Source organism: Sorex fumeus, unplaced genomic scaffold, assembly GCF_029834395.1.
Source record: "Sorex fumeus unplaced genomic scaffold, SorFum_2.1 ptg000009l, whole genome shotgun sequence".
In the NCBI taxonomy this organism is placed as follows: Eukaryota; Metazoa; Chordata; class Mammalia; order Eulipotyphla; family Soricidae; genus Sorex; species Sorex fumeus.
Genome location: NW_026606066.1, coordinates 12,161,119 through 12,176,831, shown reverse-complemented (window position 1 = coordinate 12,176,831; position 15,713 = coordinate 12,161,119). Strand labels below are relative to the sequence as shown.

The 15,713-nt window shown below is 37.8% G+C and overlaps 1 protein-coding gene across 1 annotated transcript in view; it reads left to right on the top strand.

Moving 5' to 3' along the window:
• Positions 1–1,641, top strand: part of PLA2R1 (phospholipase A2 receptor 1) — a 153,907-nt gene extending 152,266 nt beyond the window's left edge. The window contains exons 31-32 of the mRNA XM_056110442.1: positions 430–462; positions 1,317–1,641. Of these exons, the coding sequence (XP_055966417.1) occupies positions 430–462; positions 1,317–1,531 (248 nt within the window). The 3' untranslated portion in view covers positions 1,532–1,641. The remainder of the gene's footprint in view (positions 1–429; positions 463–1,316) is intronic.
• The last annotated feature ends 14,072 nt before the right edge of the window (positions 1,642–15,713 follow it).

Genomic DNA, 15,713 nt, shown 5'->3' with positions numbered 1-15,713 from the left:
AGTTCACAACGATACTGAGATTTTCACAGGCAGCAACTATTTTTCACTTGTAATTTCTTTTCTCAGCAGTGCTGAGATTGGAAGTGAATTCATTAGCTTAAAAAGAGGACAATAATTAGTGTACATGTTTGTGATCATTAATAATGAATAGTGTAAGGCAGGGGTTCATAAACTTGTCTTGTAAAGGTCCAGAAAGCAAATATTTGGGGGTTCTGGGGCCATAATGATCCCCACCATGCTGCTGTTGCTGCAAGAAAACAGGCACGGAAAATATATGAATGAATAAAAGCGGCCAAGTTCCAATAAAATGGCATTTATTCAAATGGGCACTCAGGTTTGTTCTACTAGCCTTAGTTTCTTAAGTCCTACTCAAATTTTGCTGAATTGCAAAGAAATTCTCATCTCAGTATTTTTTGTATTTGATTTTAGATATTGACACAGTCAAGGAACATGCAAGTAAAGGTAGGTTTGGAACCATAGAGACATTTTGATTTTTCCTAGAAATAATCACTGTATCACTGTCATCCTGTTGTTCATCGATTGCCTTGAGCAGGCACCAGTAACGTCTCCTTTGTCCTAGCCCTGAGGTTTTAAAAAGTGCTACATTGGAGGCTTTTTCAGGGTCAGGAGAATGAGACCCATCATTGTTACTAGTTTTTGGCATATTGAATATGCCACGGGGAGTTTGCCGTGTGGGCAGGATACTTTTGGTAGCCTGCCAGGTTCCCAGAGTAAGAACTAGATAATAAGATGTCGCAGCCATGCGCTTCCGGGGACAGGGTTTTATAGTCTCTGGGTCTTGGCCGTTGACAGGATTACACGGTGCCAGGGGCAGCTGGTGGGTGTAACACCTGCATACTGGAAGATGGGGGATATGGGTGAAGGAGGCCCTAGTCCCAATCCGAGCAGGCTTGGAGATCTACGCCCCGGATCCCGTACACCTGGGTTCCCCGGCTGGTTCCTTCATGTGTAAGGCTCGTCCAAACGTGTGGAGAGTGGTCTTAAGCATGGCCGTGGCTGGAACCTGAGGTCTTCAGCTGCCGGGGCTCTGCTCGGGGTGGGGAGGGAAGCTCAACCCACCCTCCTCCAAGGGGCCCTGGTGAGGACAGCCAGGCGCGGAGGCAGGAGACTCTGCACTGTTCTCTTCCGGGAGCAGGGTTTTATAGTCTCTGGGTCTCTGGGCAGTTACACCCACCAGCTGCCCCCGGCACCGTGTAATCCCATCAACAGCCAAGACCTAGAAATAATAAAATTCGAAAATAACTATGTGATAGTATTTTGTTTACTTCATTGTTACTTTTTTATTTTTTTTTTAGGACCTAGTCATAGCGTTGTACCACTTGCAGTTGCATTAACTGTGATAATAATTCTGGCAATTTCCACACTTACCTTCTGCATATATAAACACAGAAGTGGTGTCCTCAGGAGACTTGCAGAGATGGGGAATCCTTACTATCCCACAACTAACTTTAGTGTACTGAATTTGGAAGAAAATGTACTTATTCCTGATACGGAGAAGAATGATCAATGATAATAAAGTCAGAGAATGCTACAGCCATAAGTATAAATAAAGACTGTAAGGGGAATTTCAGAAGCATTTTCCTTTATAAACCAGATGCCATAATAAAATGAATTATCCCTATTTTATTTTTAGAGTGATTATTGGTTTTGAATTCTAACAAAATCAGACTAATGTTGACCTATTCATTTTCTATACTGTGCTCTTTTCTTAAAAAGGGGAGTGGCTGGAGTGATAGCACAGCGGGTAGGTCATTTGCCTTGCATGCGGCCAGATCGGGTTCGATTCCCAGCATCCCATATGGTCCCCTGAGCACCGCCAGGAGTAATTCCTGAGTGCAGAGCCAGGAGTAACCCCTGAGCATCACCGAGTGTGACCCAAAAAGCAAAAAAATTAAAAAAAGAGGGGGGAGGTTTGCAGTGGTTATTAATTCAGAATTCAAAGCGAAAATTATTTAAAGAAATTTTCTATCAAAACCCCTAAACGGGGCCTGGAGCAATAGTACAGCGGGTAGGGCATTTGCCTTGCATGCGGCCAACTCGGGTTCGATTCCCAGCATCCCATATGGTCCCCTGAGCACCGCCAGGGGTAATTCCTGAGCGCAGAGCCAGGAGTAACCCCTGTGCATTGCCGGGTGTGACCCAAAAAGCAAAAAAAAATTTAAAAAATTAAAAAAATAAAACCCCTAAACGAATGTAAATAATTTTTTTCTGTCAATATGTTCCTAAAAAAAATAAACTGGTGGAATTTTTAATGAGCCTTGTACCTATATATGCCTTTACCCACTCTCATTTAATTAAAAGAAAGAAAAAAGAAATTCAAAATCAAACGATTAAACATTAAAGGAAAAGGCTGAAAAAGTGGCATGCCATAGCCATGCCAGACCCTGTGCCAAGCTATTTTATTTGGGGCACCCCAGAGGGGGACAGGTGAGATCACTCCCTGCCCCAAGGAACCCATTCTTGATAGCCAAAAGCCACCAGAATTCAACCACCGCCATGCTCATGGCTGCTTTCCACACACTCGGACGGGCCTTACCCACAAGTGAACCTATCCCTGAACCTTTCAAAATCTCATACCTCACACCACTCATACTCCAAGAGTAGCGCACCATATTTAGTGGGGTTTAAAGTAGGATGCTGGAGTGATAGCACAGCGGTAGGGCGTTTGCTTTGCACGCAGCCAGCCCGGTTGAGTCGGGTTCGATTCCTCCGCCCCTCTTGGAGAGCCTGGCAAGCTACCGAGAGTATTCCATATGCCAAACACAGTAACAAGAAGTCTCACAATGGAGACGTTACTGGGCCCGCTCGAGCAAAAGTAGAAGGCAACCAATCGTAGAGGGAACTATATTTTTTACAGATATATGTATATATACAAATATATATATAATACATAAGCACACAAGGCTCAATCTTCAACAACATCTTAGTAATTTCTTATAGAAGGGCTTAATGGCCTCTGAGTGAAATACAGCCATCTTCACTTTCCTCAAAGGAAACTTTTTTGGATCACTTTCAGTGGTTTACTCATAACAAACAGTGCAAAATGAATTATTTCAGTTCTGCTTTGGCTTAGGCGTTGGGATTTGGATGGAAACATTCCAAATATGGTGGTGAGATTGGTGTTTGAATATTAAATATAATCAAATATTGTGAACTACTTTATAAAATAAAATAAAAATACATAGGAAAAGGCTATGAGAGGTTTCCTATTTGTTTTTAACTCAATTATAGATGACAGCAAGGTTTGGGAAATACTTCATTTCTAAGATTAAAATAAACAGATTCTAGGCCCTAAACTAATAATTAGAATAATCATTTTTTTAGTTCTGACTTCTCAGAATGAAAGTGAAGAAAAATTACTTTTCTTTTAATGGTGAAAATGGGCCAGAAAGACAGTTCAATAGGCTGAGTGCATCCTTTGCATTCAGAACTATACTATCTCTCCAATACCAATAAAAATATCACATATTGTCCCCTAGTACCACCAGGAATGATCCCTGAGTCTTGAGTACTGCTGGATGTGTTCCCTTCCCTCCAAAAAACACTAGTAACAATAATAAGGATGTCGATATACTTAGATTGTGAATGAATTATCATTGGAGTAAGGGTATGTCAAGAAGCAAATTTACTCTCCAATAGTAATCTAGATACTTTTGTAATATGAGTTAGTTTATTTTGAGTGTTTTATTTGGTAAACTATGGTTTGGGTGAACTACTTCTTGCATTTGGTAGTGATCAACAGCATGATATTCCCATAAGCTAAAAATCATAGATTGGATCTTTACTTAATTTCTTGTAAAGAAAAATGACTTCATAATTAATATCTAGAAGTTTCCTGATGGGATTTCAATAGATAGAGATGGAGGGATTTTAGCACTTTGGTTGTTGTGTGAAGTGAATACTTTTGAAGAGTCAGAAAAAAAGAATTTCTGAAATACACAATAATGTTAATCAATGTTACCTCAATTAAGAATTTTTAATGATTCCTGAAACATAGAGCCAGAATGATAGGATAGTAGGGAAAGGACTTACCGTACACGTGGCTGACCAGATTTGATTCCTGGTGCCCCATTCAGTCCCTTGAGACCTCCTGAGCACAGAGCCAGCAGTAAGCCTTCAGCACAGCTGAGGATAGCCCCCAAACAAAACAAAACAAAAATTCATGAAACATGCAATCACCAGTATTACCCTAATAAAAAATGTTTTTAGGAAGATTTCCTATTTTAAGAAAACATGTTTACTCTTAATATGAATGCTTACAAATTTCTTTTGAAGAACCAAATGCCAATGTAGAAACTGAAAGTACTAGGGTGAACAAGGCTTTATTTTCATAGCATTTATTTTCTAATTATGGAAAACTGATAATAACCCTGTTTAAAAACTGAATCAATAGGAAATAGGTATGAAAATCAAATAAGGTCCTTTGGTAGAGACTGGGAGAATCTCTGAACCTTCCTAGAATCCGTATTTCAACTATTCCTATAGGTACCTCAAAACATGGCCACTAATCACAAGATGGAGCTCTGGAAGAAATCATGAATATGTTTCCAAGTAAAAATTCATCATGCTTAGAATACAATTTGAATAATATACTTTAAGAAAGAAATTCTTTTGACCTGAAACAATTACTACAGCTTACAAAAGCGGCTCTTGTTACTGCTATGTGGTTTACACACTAAAATAGTATGTGTAATTTTTTAAGCTTTGGGATCATATTTCTCCATGATATTTTATTATGTCACTGTCACTGTCACTGTTCTCCCATTGTTCATCAATTTGCTCAAGGGGCCCAGTAACATTGTGAGACTTGTTACTGTGTATGGCATATCAAATATGTCACAGGTAACATTACTATATTTATGTCTCAAAAGAAACATTGACTTGAACTAACAGGTGAGATAAAAGCTCAATTTAACAACTTCTTAAGTGAAATTAAAGTTTTCTTCTCAGTGGACTTGGTAAAAACTGTTAGTCAATTATCCTTCCAGTTAAGGTACATTAAAGGAGGAGAGTCACATATAACAACTTGACAAAATATATCATTAGTAAAGTGTTTTGCATGAAAGAAACCATACAGCATGTCCATGCTCTGTGCTTTGACATTCCATATGAACTCACATCACCAGGGAATATATCCCAAAGGACAGATCTTGCACTCCTTACAAGTGCTGAAACTTCAAAAATAGAAAGTTCTGAAATATTATACAGCATATGTCACTGTCACTGACACTGTCCTCCCGTTGTTCATCAATTTGCTCTAGTGGGACCAGTGACGTCTCCATTGTGACAATTGTTACTGTGTTCGGCATATCAAATACATCACGGATAGCTTGCCAGGCTTTGCCGTGAGGGCGAGATACTCTTGGTAGCTTGCCAGGCTCTCCGAGAGGGGCGCAACTCGGGTCGGCCATGTTGGCCACTTGCAAGGCAAATGCCCTACCAGCTGTACTATCACTCCAGCCCACAGCATATGTATTCTTAGAAATTTTCTTCCATAACTATTTTTAATTTAAACTAGATTGTATAGCTACAACATGAACAGAGAATAAACTAACACAGTCAAACCTTATTTACACAAAATGTGTCTTCATAAAAAAATGAATTATTTAATATTTTTCAAATTAATGAAAATCCTGGATTTTTTTTCCATTAAAGATACTCTGGGGTTTTTCAATTTCAAGTCTTCTTGACTGGGGGATTAGCTCAGCCATAGAGTACTTGCTTTCCATGTATGAGGTTCTGGGTTTAATTTTTTTTAAGATTTAAAAAAAACAAAACTGAAAGTTCTACTCCCTGTCGAGGGTAGATTGAACAGTTTCTTTGAATAAAACATCTTCGAGAGTTTCATTTATCTTTTCAAAACTGTGGTTGAATGTGAGGATTAGATGTGCCTTGTGACATTGAGGGGAGAAAGTGATACCTGGGCATGGATCTGGGTTAAGTGGCATCCACTGAGAGTAATTGCCCCCAGCTCCCCTCAACTATGAAATCTGTACTTGGTGCAACCTATAATCTCTTCTCTTTGACCTGGGGTATGGATTTTCCTGACCTGCTCCAGACCCATAGAACTGGCATTGGCTTCCATTCAATTCCCTGCCCTGATGTCGCAGTTCTCATCTGAAAAGACCACTTTATCCCTGCAGCAGTAAGACCCTATCCAGCACCGTCTGCTATTCTTTTGTCAGGGTAGACCAAATACTAGAGCAAAAACTCTGCAAACTCAACAACTTAATACTGATAAAGTGTTATTTCTCGTTCACACCTGCTTCTACTTATAGAAGACTTTTCTCCACTCAAACTTTCATGGATCCAGAATCCTCCTAAACACTTAGGCCTCCATCTTCTAAGACTTTGGAATCCTCTATGGATCTATGGGGCTGGAGCGATAGCACAGCGGTAGGGCGTTTGCCTTGCATGCAGCCAACATGGCCAACCCGAGTTCAATTCCTCCGCCCCTCTTGGAGAGACCGACAAGCTATCGAGAGTATCTCACCTGCTCGGCAAAGCCTGGCAAGTTACCCGTGATGTATTTGATATGCCAAACACAGTAACAACCAAGTCTCACAATGGAGATGTTACTGGGCCCGCTCGAGAAAATCGATGAACAACCGGAGGACAGTGACAGTAACAGTGATGGATCTATGACCTCTGTCTGATAAAAAAAATATTAAATGTCTATATTGGATGTGTAGGCTTTCACAGTCAATGAAATATAGTAGTTTCCTCTTGTTCACAGTTTTCTTTGTGCAGTTTCAGTTACCCACTCTCAACTGTATTCACTTACACATAAAGGAACTAGGGCAATAGCTCAATAAGAAAAAACTACCTTTGTATGTGGTAGGTGTGGGAACAATTCCTGATATTGCAAATATATGCAGTAAGATATTTAAAGGGAGAACATTCACATAACTGTTTTAGTTGTTCTATCTTTTTCTAAGTTGTTAGTTGTTGTTAGTCATCTCTTACTAAGTCTAATTTTTAAGCTAAACTTTGTCATAGCCATATATGTATAGAGAAAAGCACAGCAATATGTAATTTTTGCTATTATCCATGATGTTAAGTATCCATTGAAGGGTCCTATAACATATCCCCTATATATAAGGGGGAGCTGTACTTCATGCTTTTACTGTTTTTAAGCTGAGGACATATACCATACAGATTCAAATGATTCAAGGGAAATAAGGCCAGGAATGATGTGTGTGTATTCTCTCTTTACATAATTCTGCCCTATATTTTTAAAAATAACAAGATATTATAGATGGTATGCTGGGGTAAGGGCATTTGCCTTGGATACAACTGACCTTGGTTAGGGACATTGCATATGGTTCCCATAAGCATCACCTGCAGGCACACAGCCAAGAGTAGTAGCCCTAACTAATGCAGAGTGTGGCCCAACAATTCCTCCCCTCTCTGAATAAAGCAAAAAAGTTTTTAATGCTTTTAATTCTAACTTTACTGATACCTTAACTTAAGAACACCCTCCATACCACCCAAATGTTCCCAAATTTCCCCTTTTCATAAATAAAAAAAAAAGTTCATTAATCATCCCCTCAAAATTAACCTTCTTCAAGAAAACAAATAGAATGAACCCCCCCCAGCCCCCACTGGACCCAAGGTTATAATCCAGCCACTTGATTATTTAGCAACCTCTCCAGGCAGGGGGTGGTGGTGGTGGTGGTTGTGGTGGTGTGGTATGGTGATGGTATTGCCCACTCTGGGAAACACTGATACCACTAAACACTAAACAGAGAAAAAAATCAAAATAATGATATCAGTGAAATAAAGGAATTATAAACCCTGTGTAGGGCGTCATGTTTTTCCAAGTGCTTACATATTTTTTGTTAAAAATTAATAAACCAGAGAGATCATACAGCAGGTAAGGTGTTTGCCTTGCACACACCAACATGGATTCTATCATATATATATAGTCCCTTGAGCACCACCAAGAGTGATTTCTAAGTGCAGGACTAGGAGGGACTTCTGAGTATCACCACATGTGTGGCATCCCCAAAAATATTAAATACTAAGTAGAAATATGTTATTTTTAATTTTGTTGAACTATTCTAAATGGGTATGCATATGAAACAGCAGATGTCATGACTACTGTCATTAGAAATTTCACCTCATTCAATCCCTAACTATTGTTAAAAAACATTTCTGGAGATAAATATTGATGAAAACAAAGAGAGAAAAAATGGTGTCTTTCTTTTTCTGATGAAAACCCTTGATCAACACTTTGTGTTTCACCTATATTAAATATCTAATAAAGTTAAATATAAGCATTGCCTTGTTTGGTTCATTGGTTTAACAATAGAATTGACTTTATAAATTAAGTTTTATGATGAATAGTATTAAATTGGATAAACTATCTGCAACTCTAATTTTCTGGAGAAACCATTATTGCGATAAAGGCAATTTAACAGAAAACATTATAAACAAAAAGTATATATTATAAAAGTATAATAAAATTAATAATATTTTATTTTACTTAACCTTACTTTGTCAGGCAAAATAAGTTGCTTGCAAATGAGAGAGTAGCAGGCATAATTAATAATTTTTGTTAAGTCTTAGTAAAGATTCTAATTCTATTTCTAAAAAATTAATAATCACTAATGAATGACTAAGAAGAAACAAATAATTTTGCAAGTTGAGTGCTCTGATCCATTGTGTACTAATAGTAATTTAAATGACTTCTCATTATAGAAGAAAATATATAATGTTTGGTATGTTCATGGATAGTTTTAGTTCTTTTAATTTTATATTTTAATGCAGACAAATATGAAAAGGTAATGAATAAAATATTATCAAGATAAAAGTATAACACTTTAGGATAAAACCCTTTTAGAGAGACCGGAATAAAAATACAAAACTAAAAAGAATAAAACAAAGTAAAATATTGGATTTCTAAGAGTTTGTGAATCTCTCTTTCTTCTCTCCCTCTCTATATATTATCACATACTTTTAAATAGCTTAACAGTAAAAAACTACAAATAAAAGTATAATAAAATTAATAATATTTTATTTTATTTAACCTTACTAGATATACCAGGAAAAGCAAGTTGCTTGCAAATGTTGCTTGTATCTGAGGTGTTCTGTGATGACTCCTAGCCCCATGCTCATATCCCTTGTCTATATTTTTATTTTTCAAAGGAATAGAAGTGAAATTATCACAGTATCACCAGTTGAGGGAATTAAGGTTCTTGGAGAAGAAGTTTGTTCCAGAATTGGGGTAGGAAAAACACAAGAGAAAAATTTAATCACTTATTGTGACAGAAAGTAATAAAATATGGGGGCCATATCCAAAAAACACAGGAACAAACCTGATGAAGCTCCCAAAGTCCAAGTTGAAATAATTGTGAATAACAAAGTAATAAAAGCATTGGACTATAAACCATGTAATAAATATCTATGTCAATATTGATATAAATAATTGAATAAATGAGTTAAGAGCAACAATAGTTATTCTCTACAGAAGAATTCCAAATAATAAGTATAGAAGGAATGAGGAAAAACATTATTACCAATAGACAAACACACCAATAATTGCTGTAGAAAAGATACAAAATGCATAACCAAAATCATCACTAATTGCAGAGTACTAATGTTTCTGTGTAGAAGCTTCTTTAGTCAAGTGATCAAGGTTAACACAAATAGTACAAAGCCATATAGCAGCATCATGTTGAATGATATTCTAGGGCACTTAACTTCTTGATATCCTTCCCAATTAAACATAATCTCAGCTCAGTTGTTTTAAAAATCTGAAAATTTTAATTGATGCACATTCTATAAAATGATACTTCAACTGCAATCAGGTCATGGAAGTAATGAAAGATTGAGGGGTTGTCACAAAATAGAGATAAAACATAACACCTAAAATGCAAGGTAGAATCATAGAATGGAAATTGCAACTGAAAGTGAAGTTTGGGAAAAGTGTGAAATTAGAATAAAGATTAGAGTTATTTAATAGTATATTCACTGGGAGCTGGGAGCATAGCCAAATGGCTATATATCCATCTTCCAAGAGGAAATTCAATTCACAGCCTCATTGCACATGCTGAGCTGATCCTGCCAGCTCTGTGTTTGAGCCTGGTAGCTCTTTTCTCTCTGATTTCCTGTGCCACAAATGGTTTCTCTGGCACACCACAGCCAGGTATGTGTGAGCCTTACAAATAAAAGAAGGCAACCTCTGGAGAGTAACTCTAAATGATGTGTAATCACCACAGCCAGAAAGATAAAACGCTGGCAAGTCTGTGTGAACACTACAGCATCCTGTGGTGAGCATTGCACCCACAGTCTGCAGAAACACCACAGCTAAAGGAGTACAACCATACCACAACCAAGAAAGAGTGTGATCCCAGAAAGCTCCATGGCCACATGTGTGAGCACCTCACCCAAGCATGTCTGCAGCCTCCAATCATCACAACAAAAACAGAAAAGGATATGGAAGGGGATTTTTTGAAGTATATTTCCAGTATTAATTTCCTATTTTTGAAAGTGGTACGATGTTTGTGTGAAATGCACTATTAGAGTCTAGAAGCTGGGTGAGTGGTGTACAAGAAATTCTCAACAGGTTTTTTGTAAACTTAAATGCATTCCAAATTAAAAAAAAACGTAAAATCTGCTATAATATTAGTTACCATAGGACACAAAAGGTGAAATTACTTTTTATTTTTGGATGTCATTATTATATGTTGAAAATTGTATCTTAACTATAAACACTTTTGGATATCAAGTTAGAATGTGTGAATGAAGACATATTTTTTCAAAATCTTTTTGGCAAGTATATAAGCAAATATGTTTGGACAAGCAATGCTCTATCACATTTGTTCTCTCCAAATCTAAATAAGCAAGCAACACCCAGATTTTCTTCAATTTTCTTAACAGTCCACTTGTGGGAAAATTTGATCCTATATTTTTAAACAAAAGTCATGACCACATTTACTTCTATCTTTTGTCTTTCTTCTGCACTTTTATTCTCCTCCCTGTATTGTCAGCACGTTTGACTTTCATAGTCAGCACATTTGACTTTCATATCTACTACAACATCATGGTTTAGTTTTAATGGTGACAGGGAACAAAAAGTGGAAAACTTGTTTTATTTTCACTTTGTTTTTAGGGAACAAAAATTAAGATATTTCCAAACATATGAACATTATACTTTATATTGCAAATATTAATTTTTTATTATTGAAGTACCGTGAGATACAGTTACAAAAAATTGATGTTCGAGTTTCAGTCATGCAATGATTGAATACCCATCCCTCCACCAGTGAACATTCTCCACGAACAACGTCCCCAGGTATACACCCCCACACACACCTTTCCAACCCCCTTGCCTTTATGGAAGACAATTTTCCCCATGCTCTCTCTCTACTTTTGGGCATTATGGTTTGCAATATAGATACTTGTTGGAGAAGAGTATTTCCCCAACGTGCCCAGACACGTTGTGCACTGGGTCTGGGCAGATGTGGGGCGAAGGAGGATGGGCACGGGGAGAAACCACTCTGGGAGACAGCTGATGACCACTTTATTGCCAAACACAAATATTTTATAGAGGGTCTTGGCTTAAGAGGACAGTCCAATTGCATAAAATTTAGCATTACTGACCTATCACCTTTCCAATTCTGCTTTGCCCCGGCCCAATCCCAAGTAGGGCTAGATGTTAGTTAGGAATGACTCGCTAAGCATAGGTGACAATTCTTAGGGGTTGGGAGAGACTCAAGGCCTGATACCTGGTGCTTGTGAAATGCGCCCAGACAAAATGCACTGGGTAGTTATTCAGGGACAGGTCTTATCTGCTATGCAGGGACAGATCTTATCTGCTCTGGCGCCTGTTGCCATGCTCCACAGATACTGAAAGGCTATTGCATTTGGTCCTTCGTCTACTTTCAGCACACATCTCCCATTCCTAACAATTTCTCCAACCATTATTGACTTAGTGATTCCTTCTCTATTCCAGCTGCCTTCCTCCCCAGCTCATGAGGCAGGCTTCCAACTATGGAGCAATATTACTGGCTCTCGTCTCTACTGTCCTTGGGTATCAGTCTCATATTATGTTATTTCATATTCCACAAAGGCGTGCAGTCATTAAATGTCTGTCCCTCTCTTTCTTACTCATTTCACTTAGCATGCTACTCTCCATGACCATCCACTTATAAGAAAATTTCATAACTTCATCTCTCCTAACATCTCTCCTAACACATTCCATTGTGTAGATGTAACAAAGTTTATTTAACCAGTCATCTGTTCTCAGGCACTGGGGTTATTTCCAGATTCTGGCCATTGTGAATGGTGCTGCAATGAACATCCAGGTGCAGTTGTCATTTCTACTGTGCTTTTTTGCAGCCTTGGGATATATTCCTAGAAGTGGTATTGTGGGGTCATATGGAAGTTCAATTTCTAGTTATTGAAGGAATACCGACATCGTTTTCCAGAAAGGTTGGACCCGTCGGCATTCCCACCAACAGTGAAAGAGTGTCCCTTTTCCCTCCACATCCAGGCCAGCACTGGTTGCTTTTGTTCTTTCGAATATGTGTCAGTCTCTGTGGTGTGAGATGATCTCTCATTGTTGTTTTGATTTGCATCTCCCTGATGATTAACAATGTGGAGCATTTTTTCATGTGCCTTTTTGCCTTGTGTATTTCTTTTATGAGGAAGCTTCTGTTCATTTCTTCTCCCCATGTTTGATGGGGTTGGAGGTTTTTTTCTTGTACTAGTGTCTTGTATATCCTGGATATTAATCCTTTATCAGATGGGTATTGGGCAAATATTCTTTCCCATTCTGTGGGCTTTCTCTGTATTTTGGTCACTGTTTCTTTTGAGGTGCAGAAGCTTCTTAGTTTAATGTAGTACCACTTATTTATATTTGTTTCCACTTGCTTGTTCAATGGTGTCTCATTCTTAAAGATGCTTTTAGCTTCAGCAAGCACTTATTTTTTAAAACACTTTCTAGTAATTATTATGATACATGGATGGAATCTTTATTCCCTCTTCTTCTACCCCACAAAGCAATGATTTAGAGCAGGAATTGGCAGAACCCATTCCTGCTGCTGCCTTCTCTGTAAATAAAGTTACTGGAACACAGCCATCCGATTCATTTTCACAATTTATATTACAGCTCACAGGCCACAGTGATAGAGTTGAGAAGCTGCAACACAGAATGAGATGTTGATAAAACCTGTGACATTTTCAATCTGGCCCTTTAAGGGGAACTTTGCTGAGCTCTGATTCAGGGAATAAAAACCTAAATGAAAAGTTTAATACATTTAATTTGTCTTCATGACTATTATTATATACATGGACAGCACTAACAGTAGGCTAATCATTTCTAAATGCTTATAAATAAATATTTTTTGAGAGACTGCTGTGGCCCAAAGAGGTTCCTAGGTAATAGGGCTATAAAGAGTAACAAAAGTTCATCTCAGTCTCATGTAACTCATCTCAGGGAGAAAGGAATATATAAGTAATAAATGCAATATTACATGATACAAGTAACAGGATAGACAGAATCAGAACAAAAGGGGGGGGGGCTGATTCTGTTAGGCATAGAAAAGTTTAAAAGGGAGAATTCTGCCTATTAAATAATAAAACATTTTAGATAAAACAACTTTTTGAGAATTTTTGGAATTAGAAGGGAAGTTCTTCAAAAGGGAACTATATCAAATAAAGTTTCTGACCTGTGAAAGTTACTCAATATGAAATGATATTCTACTGAATGGACAAGATAGTTGCACATCTCATCTGACAAGGAGTTAGAAACTGGAACAGGCAGAGAACTCAAGGTAAAATTAAACAATTAAAAAACTTATTTTTAAAATGGCAGGAGATCTAAATAGTCACATCTCCAAAGAATATAGGGGCTGGAGCGATAGCACAGCTGGTAGGGCGTTTGCCTTTCACGCAGCCGACCTGGGTTCAATTCCCAGCATCCCATATGGTCCCCTGAGCACCGGCATGAGTGATTCCTGTGCATTGCCGGGTGTGACCCAAAAAGCAATATATATATATATATATATATATATATATATATATATATACTGATGACAAATAGGTATATAAAAAGATGTTCATTGCCTCTTTTTATTAGAAAAATGCAAATTGAAACAATGAGATTTCATCTAATATTTATGAAAACAGCTATTAGCCAAAAGACAGAAAACAATGAGTGCTGGGTAGGACATGGAAAAGAGAGCCTTTATATGCTGTTGATGGGAATGTAAGTTGGTGCAGCAATTATGAAATGAAATATTTATAAGTCTAAAAATGTTCCATTAAAATCCCATATAATCATCCCACTGCTGAATATTAAGCTTAAAAGTACAAAAACACTAACTTAAAGAGCTATATACATGTTCATTGCAACATGTTTACAGCTATTTATAATAGTCAATAACTGTAAACAAATTAAGGAACTTATCAATCAATTAATGGATGAAGAAGATGTGCTATATATACACAATGGAATACTATTTAGCTACAAAGAAAGATGAAATTCTTTGCATTAGCAATAATATATATGAACTTAGATATTAGGCTAAGTGAAAAAAATGGATATGTCTTTTAAGTTACTTAAGAAGCAGGAAGAGGGCTGGAGCGATAGCACAGCGGGTAGGGCGTTTACCTTGCACGCAGCCAACATGGCCGACACAGATTCGATTCCCAGCACCCCATATGGTCCCCTGAGCACCGCCAGGAGCAATTCTTGAGTGCATGAGCCAGGAGTAACCCCTGAGCCCCTGAGCATCGCTGGGTGTGGCCCAAAAAGCAAAAAAAAAAAAAGCAGGAAGATAAAGCAAGTCAGTATCATAAATAAAAACACTGATTTACTCATATAATATATAGAGAAAACAAATTAAATAAATGAAACAATAATACAAACCGTCTATAGTTTTCATTTGAGTTCAACAATGGAAAAAACAAACCAAGTTAACAGAGTAGACTTTTTTTTCAACTTTTATAATTTTATTTATTGAATCACCGTGAGGGCAGTTACAAAGCTTTCGGGTCTAAGTCTCAGTCATACAATGAAACACCCGTACCTTCACCAGTGCCCATTCTCCACCACCAAAATCCCCAGTATACCCCCATCCCATACCCTCCCCATACCTGTGGGGCAGATGATTTCCACATTACTCTCTCTCTACTTTGATCACATTCAATATTTTGACACCAGACACACCATTATTATTTGAGATTTTACCCCAACACTCAGATCTGCTGAAAAGACAACAGTAGACAATTTGTGTTCTATTGCTGGTTATGAATAACATATGTTGTCGCATGGCTGCAGTAGGGCCATGTGATTTTGAAATTCCGAAATTTTAACACTTAAATCTGGAGGGATTACAGATTTATTTGGCCGTGTAATCCCATCAACAGCCAAGACCCAGAGACTATAAAAACGAGCTCCGGGAACCGCACGGCCACATTTGCGGCCACGCGACACCTCACTATGACATCTTATTATCTCGTTCCTACTTTGGACAAACTGGCAGGCTACCTAATGTAGCCTGCCCACAAGGCAGAGTCTGGCAAACTCCCCGTGGCGTACTCAATATGCCAAATACCAGTAACAATGATGGGTCTCATTCTCCTAAAGAGCCTTGAATATAATCTCAGGGCTAGGATGAAAAAGATGTTACTGGGGCCTGCTCGAGGCAATCGACGATTAACAGGATGATTTGTGATTTGTG